We start from the raw sequence: 7,371 nt of genomic DNA, 5'->3' as shown, positions 1-7,371 counted from the left end.
AGATATGCTAATTAAGCATCTTTGTAATATTCTTATATTCACAAGTTGTGTGGAAGGATTGCAAAACATACCTAATGACACAGTCTTCAAATAAAAGTGTATTAAAATCATCTCTATAATCACAATATTGAATAACATCATACATTGTCAAATAACTGATATGCACAACACATTTTTTATTGTATTATTTTTACTATTAGTCATCGTAAATAAAAACATTCATTATTATGATTACATTTAGAGGTGCTGTTCTTTTAGATTTCTTTGTAGACCCAGTATGACAAGTAGAAATGCGTGAATTAGGGTTAAATCAATATTATTAAACCACCTTGAGTTGAATATTATCAGTCTATCTCTAATATTTACTTGAAATGTATGTACTGCAAACTAATTTTTGACTTCTGTTTCAGAGACAGGTGTCCTCGCCATCATGAAGTTGAACGAGAGGAGCGTGGCGCATTATGCCACATGCAACTCTCCTCCAGACAAGACAGGCTTCCTCTTTAAGAAAGGGGAACGGAACACGGCTTACCACCGCCGCTGGTTTATTCTGAAGGGCAACATGCTGTTCTACTTAGAGGAGAAGGAAAGTCGAGAGCCAGTCGGCGTCATCGTCCTGGAAGGCTGTACAGTGGAGCTCTGCGAGTCTGAATCCGAAGAGTTCGCCTTCGCCATTAAATTCGACTGTGTCAAAGCGAAGGTCTACAAGATGGCCGCGGAGAACCAGGCCGCTATGGAATCGTGGGTCAAAGCTCTGTCACGGGCGAGTTTCGACTACATGCGGCTGGTTGTGAAGGAGCTAGAGAGGCAGCTGGAGGAGGTGCAGGAAGAAGCCAGATCATCACAAGCAAAAAGCATGCTGAAGAAGCACCAGCTGCAACTGCAGGGAGCAACCTTTTCACTACAGAACGCCACCATTACAGGGCCTTCGCAGGAAGGGGTGTCTAGCAGAGAAAACGGGGTGTCTTGGAGTAAACCCCCCAGTGTGCCAAACGGTGTCAGCAACACACAAGGCGACTGTAGTGAGAGAGGGGATGGAGTCAGACCACCTCCGGTACCTCCGCGAAGGAAGACCAACGGCGGATCACTCGAGAGCCCCGTTTCACCCGGCACAGGCTGCTTCTCCAAACTACATGACTGGTACGGCAAAGAGGTGGCTGAACTGAGAATAGAATGGCTGCAGAGCCAGTGAATGAACATGGAGACTCAAAATATACATCCGCACACATAACATGCTTAGTGCAATCTCATTTGAAGACATAAAAGGTCAAAAACCGAGAGAGCATTAGAATGACAGTTGCTTGTCCACTGTTACTGATTTTTTTTTTTTTCCTTAAACAGGACCAAGCCATTTTTAAAGGAACATTCTGTCGTCATTTACTCACCCTCATGTCATTCCAAACAAGTTCAAATGTAATCAGAGGAAGATTTTAAATACAGTAAGGAAATATAAGGGGAAAAGACTTTTTAATTATATGCTACAGTATGACAAAATAAACAGCAGTATTTACCTACATAGGTTTACTAAAGCATTTTAAAGGAATAGTTCACCCAAAAATTAAAAGGCTCTGAAAATGTACTCATCCTCAGGCCATCGAAGGTGTACATGGGTTTGTTTCTTCATCTGAACAGATTTGGAGAAATGTAGCATTGCATCACTTGCTCACCAACGGAATCCTCTGCAGTGAATGGGTGCCGTCAGAATGAGAGTCCAAACAGCTGATAAAGTAATCCACACGACTCCAGTCCATCAATTAATATCTTATGTGTGCTTGTGTGAAACAAAATATGAGGATATCCATAATAACACTTCCACCAGTGAAAAAGTCCATCCCCTGTTGTCCTCACATCAAAATCCACCAACATATTTGTTTTGAAATGTTTTGGACTGTTTTTGCTTGCATGATCTGTACATATTTCTCTCCTGATTCAGACAAGACGACTTTTACTTGTGGATTATTGTGATGTTTTTATCAGCTGTTTGGACTCTCATTCTGACGGCGCCCATTCACTGCAGAGGATCCATTGGTGAGCAAGTGGTGTAAATCTGTTCCCATGAACAAACATCTACATCTTGGATAGCCTGAGGGTGAGTAATTTTTAGGCAAATTTTCATTGTTTGACAAACTATTCCTTTAATACAAAGAAAAACATTGCACTTCCTTCAACCTTGTTGTGGGTTGACCTAAATGAATCATTGAATCAGTTTTGAATCGATTTATTAGAACACACAGTCTGAACTAATGCACAAAAAATGTATGTTAAAATCTTTATGCAATATTTGCTACTAAATTTAATTCAGAGATGCTTTTAAAATCATTTTAACATTCCCATACTTATAGGTTGTGTGGCAAGGAAAGATTGAAAAACAAATCTTATGACATAGTCTTTAAGAAACTCGATAGCAAAATAAAAATTGCATTAAATCTTCAATAACCTCAATATTATAGTGTTGCATTGTTGAATTAATTATGAGATATTGTGCTAAGTATACAGTGCTCTTTTCCATTTCAAAGCAAAAATAAATGGACACTGGGTCTGTCCAGGTTTAAAAAATAACAAAAAAGCACCTTGATGCAAGATTTTAGAGATTTTAATTGTGTGAAAAATAATAAAATTAAATTTGTCGCACAAAGATTTATGACTTCAGAATGCTTATTTGGTGCATAGGTTGTATGGACTACATTTATGGTGCTTTTAAGTCATTTTTTGGACCTTGACTTTCCCAGTCCCCATTGTAAAAAAAAAAAAAAAAAGAGAGAGCATTCTGGATGTTCAGCCAAACTACTACTTTTGTGTTCATGGAAGCAAGAAAGTGATAGAACGACATGAGAATGAGTAAATGATGATGCTGTTTCCTTGGGATTTTCCAAGAACCTTTTTTTTTTTATTTTTTTTAAATTGAGGTCTTTCATCACAACGTAGATTTTTTTTTTTTTTTATAAAAAAGAACAGAGGTACAAGGTCCATGTTTTCAGAATCACAAACACCTTGAATGTTAAGCATCACAGTGCCAAAGCTGGTCTATGGCAATTTGTAATCATTTTACAGTATAATGTCGAAAAAAAATATTGCATAACAGCACAAAAAGTCAGATGTATGCCAAGATTAATAGAGTTAACCTGATTTCACTGCAAACGCCTTGGCGGTGAATTTTATGCTGTATTTTAGGAGATCTACAATCCATCCTGCCAAAAACATAATTGCCAAAATGATTTCTAATGTTAAAGTATGTAATAGTGTCTCAGACAATGGACCTATCTAACTAGCCAGCTAACATGTAATCTTCTGTTGATGGATCTTTTTTCTAAGCAGCTTTAATACACAATGCTATTAATTTTTTAGGCTAAGATTTGCTATGCTTGAACATATATTTTCGTTCTTGCCAATAAGCATGCCAATGCTTTGCCTTGCCTTTTAAAACTGACCAATTATAGTCATCATACTGTGACCAACATTTAATACATTATAGAATATATACAGACAGCTTACTATTATTTATATATACAGGCTATTTGTAAATGCATTTTAATGGTACAAATTGTGTGCAATCATAAAATCATATTTGGGGAGATTTAACCGACAGTGAATGGGATTCTTGGGTGGCCAACCACAGTGCCTTCAGATTTCATCTAAAACACTGTGTTAGATTCCACAATAAAAACAGGAAAACACCAGCAGCTAAGAGATGAATGTGGATGAACTGCTTGTGTATTAACCAGGTACTGATATTAAAATGACAACAACTGCAATAAAGTTACCTTTTTTGTTGAACAAGGTTGTATTGCAATAACCAGATCATTACATTGGGTAGAATATTTAATTTGAATGAAACAATAACTCACGATTTCGCCACAAGATGGCTCAGCATCACTGTGTATGGGTTTCATTTTCTTAAGACTGAAGGTTTCATTCACTGATCCTGTCATTGAATGGAAATGCATTGGCGTTTTATTTGATGGATGGCTTCTAAAATTCACCGTAGTCAAATTGACTCTAAATTTCTCTAATATGTTGTGATGTACATCAACGAAACATATACTTTCACATTTAAATATGCCCTTCATGACCTTTTTCAAGGACATGAAAGTAAATATTACGTTTTGAGTGAATGGTACTACTGTGGAGGATTTTTTTCTACACTTAAGAGTTCATTAATTTATCATAACACAACCTGACAATTTCATAATCAATCTCACTGCTAATAACACGCTTTTAATGGACATCACACATTTGACAACGGAAACTACAAAATCTATCACGTGAAGCAACAAAGAAAGTGCTGAACTTGAAGCTCTTTTTAAAATAAAAGTCCCAAAGCGAATTAAATGGAGTTAACATGTCAAATAGTCCTATAATGTTACTATACTTCCAACTTTTTTAAATATTTATTGTTTACAATTTACAATTGTTATGCATGCAATTTGTATGATCTAATATCAACCGACAGATAATATAAAATAAGACTTTTGTACTTAATTTGTTACAATGTCACATTTAAAAAAAGCAGTAAGTGTGTGTATGTATGTATGTGTGTGTGTGTGTGTGTTGTGGAAAAGGCATATGATATGCTCTGGAAAGAAGGATTATTAATAAAATTAAAGTCTTTGGGAATTGGTGGTAGAATATATAATTGGGTTCAGGACTTTTTATTTGATAGAAAAATACAAGTGAAAGTAGGTGAAGAATACTCCAGGGTGTATACAGTGGAGAATGGAACACCGCAAGGTAGTGTATGTAGTCCGTTATTATTCAATATAATGATTAATGACATTTTCTCTCAAGTTGAACATAACATTGGAAAATCTTTATATGCAGATGATGGGGCTTTGTGGATTAGAGGTCGCAATATATCATATATTAATAAAAAAATGCAAGATGCAATAGTTGATGTTGAAAAGTGGGCTAATAAATGGGGATTTAAATTATCTGTATCAAAAACACAGGTCATTTGTTTTTCAAGGCAGCATAAAATCACACCCCTTTCTTTCAAATTGTATGGGAATCCTCTGGAGCAAGTAAAATCTGTAAGGTTTCTTGGGCTTTGGTTTGATGAAAAACTGACATGGAAAGTTCATCTGGATAAAATTAAGGACAAGTGTAAAAAGATTATTAATATTCTTCGGTGTTTATCAGGACAGGAATGGGGAGCAAGTAGAGCATCTTTACAAAATATATACTGGGCACTCATGAGGTCTGTCTTTGACTATGGATGTATAGCTTATATGTCGGCAGCAGAAACAAACCTCAAACAATTAGATGTATTGCAAGCTCAAGCCCTAAGAATCTGTAGTGGATCATTTAATTCATCTCCGGTGTCATCAATGCAGGTGGAAATGGGAGAAATGCCTTTAGGCATCAGACGAATGAAGTTAATGTTGGCATATTGGGTTAATATCCAGGGACAAAGTGTTTCGCATCCTGTCAAAAGTGTATTGACAGAGTGCTGGGAACATAATGAGACAAACTTTATAAGTTTTGGGTGGATAGGTGATGCAAAGGCTAGGAATATAGGTTTACGTCAATTACAGTACAGCAATACAGTCTCAATATCCTCCATTCCTCCCTGGTTATTCCCCTTGCCAACTGTTGACCTCAATATACAGCGGGAAATAAATGACAAATCTAAACAAATTCCAGTGTGGTATATAGTGCTCATCACCACCTGCATTTGGTGGTTATCAGTGTATTACAAAGGTACAAAACAGATTTCAGTACTTCAATAAGTTTGGTATATTAACATTATATCAGTTAATGAAATTACGGTATTTAACTAAATTTAAGTTAAAACTGTAAAAACCTAAAACGTTGAGGTTAGTTTTTAGTTATTTTTTACGGTAATATTCCGGCAACCACAGCTGCCGGTTTTTTTACCTTCATTTTTTTTTACAGTGTATTCTTCGGTGTTTATCAGGACAGGAATGGGGAGCAAGTAGAGCATCTTTACAGAATATATACTGGGCACGCATGAGGTCCGTCTTTGACTATGGATGTATAGCTTATATGTCGGTAGCAGAAACAAACCTCAAACAATTAGATGTATTGCAAGCTCAAGCCCTAAGAATCTGTAGTGGATCATTTAATTCATCTCCGGTATCATCAATGCAGGTGGAAATGGGAGAAATGCCTTTATAGGCATCAGACGAACAAAGTTAATGTTGGCATATTGGGTTAATATCCAGGGACAAAGTGTTTCGCATCCTGTCAAAAGTGTATTGACAGAGTGCTGGGAACATAATGAGACAAACTTTATAAGTTTTGGGTGGATAGGTGATGCAAAGGCTAGGAATATAGGTTTACGTCAATTACAGTACAGCAATACAGTCTCAATATCCTCCATTCCTCCCTGGTTATTCCCCTTGCCAAGTGTTGACTTCAATATACAGTGGGAAATAAATGACAAATCTAAACAAATTCCAGTGTGGTATATAGTGCAGAATTATTTTGAGAGGCATTTCCAAGGTTCAGTGTTTTTATTTACGGATGGATCGAAAGATCCGGATACAGGATATGCAGGTGCAGCTGTATATATTCCAATGAATGATTATTATATTAAGAAAAGAGTTACTAATCATTTGTCAGTTTATGCTACAGAGGTATTGGTGATATTATTGGCCCTGCAGTGGATAGAGGAGAAGGAAATGAATAACACAGTTATTGCATCTGATAGTTACTCCGCACTGGAAAGCATAAGATCTGGCAGATCATCTTTTAGGATGGACATAATTAATGAAATATTCCATAAGATGTATAATTTAAAGGTTAAGGGCATATCAATGCAATTCATTTGGGTTCCTGCTCATGTTGGTGTGGAAGGGAATGAGAAGGTGGATATTATAGCTAAACAAACTCTAAAATTAAAACAGGTTGATCTACAAGTTCCATTAAGTAAAGCAGAAGCTAAAGCATACATCAGGAAATATGCACAATCAGTATGGCAGGTATATTGGGATGGTATTGAAACAGGTAGACATTTATATAATATACAAAAACAAGTTGGTGCTGGGAGGAGGGAGAGCAGGAACCGTAAGGAAGGGAATATTATAACTCGTCTGAGAATAGGTCACACAGGACTTAATAGTACATTGTTTAAAATTGGCAAGCACCCAACTGGGGAATGTATTTATTGTAGTCAGCAAGAAACAGTTGAACATGTACTGCTTCATTGCAGGAAATACAACAAAGAAAGATGCCATTTTATTCAGTCATTAAAGAAGGTTGATCACAAAGACTTCTCTATAACTGGTATTCTAGGGGAAAAGGCTATATATGATTACATCATTAAGTTTTAAAGAAACGAAGTTAAGTAAAAGAATTTTAAAAAGTTTTTATTATTAAAATCTGTTTATTTTTTATTTATTTTTTTTTTTT

The 7,371-nt window shown here is 36.0% G+C and overlaps 1 protein-coding gene across 1 annotated transcript; it reads left to right on the top strand.

Moving 5' to 3' along the window:
• The first annotated feature begins 414 nt into the window (after positions 1-414).
• LOC107687307 (sesquipedalian-1-like) lies at positions 415-1,593 on the top strand. The gene is made up of 2 exons (XM_016484587.1): positions 415-1,227; positions 1,260-1,593. The coding sequence occupies exon 1, from the start codon at positions 431-433 to the stop codon at positions 1,190-1,192; it is 762 nt and encodes a 253-aa protein (XP_016340073.1). The 5' UTR covers positions 415-430; the 3' UTR covers positions 1,193-1,227; positions 1,260-1,593.
• Positions 1,594-7,371: the final 5,778 nt, after the last annotated feature.

The sequence above is a fragment of the Sinocyclocheilus anshuiensis genome, unplaced genomic scaffold (assembly GCF_001515605.1).
Source record: "Sinocyclocheilus anshuiensis isolate Anshui unplaced genomic scaffold, SAMN03320099.WGS_v1.1 scaffold9010, whole genome shotgun sequence".
NCBI classification, from domain to species: Eukaryota; Metazoa; Chordata; class Actinopteri; order Cypriniformes; family Cyprinidae; genus Sinocyclocheilus; species Sinocyclocheilus anshuiensis.
The sequence above is the reverse complement of the archived record's forward strand: the minus strand, read 5'-3'. Positions and strand labels throughout refer to the sequence as shown.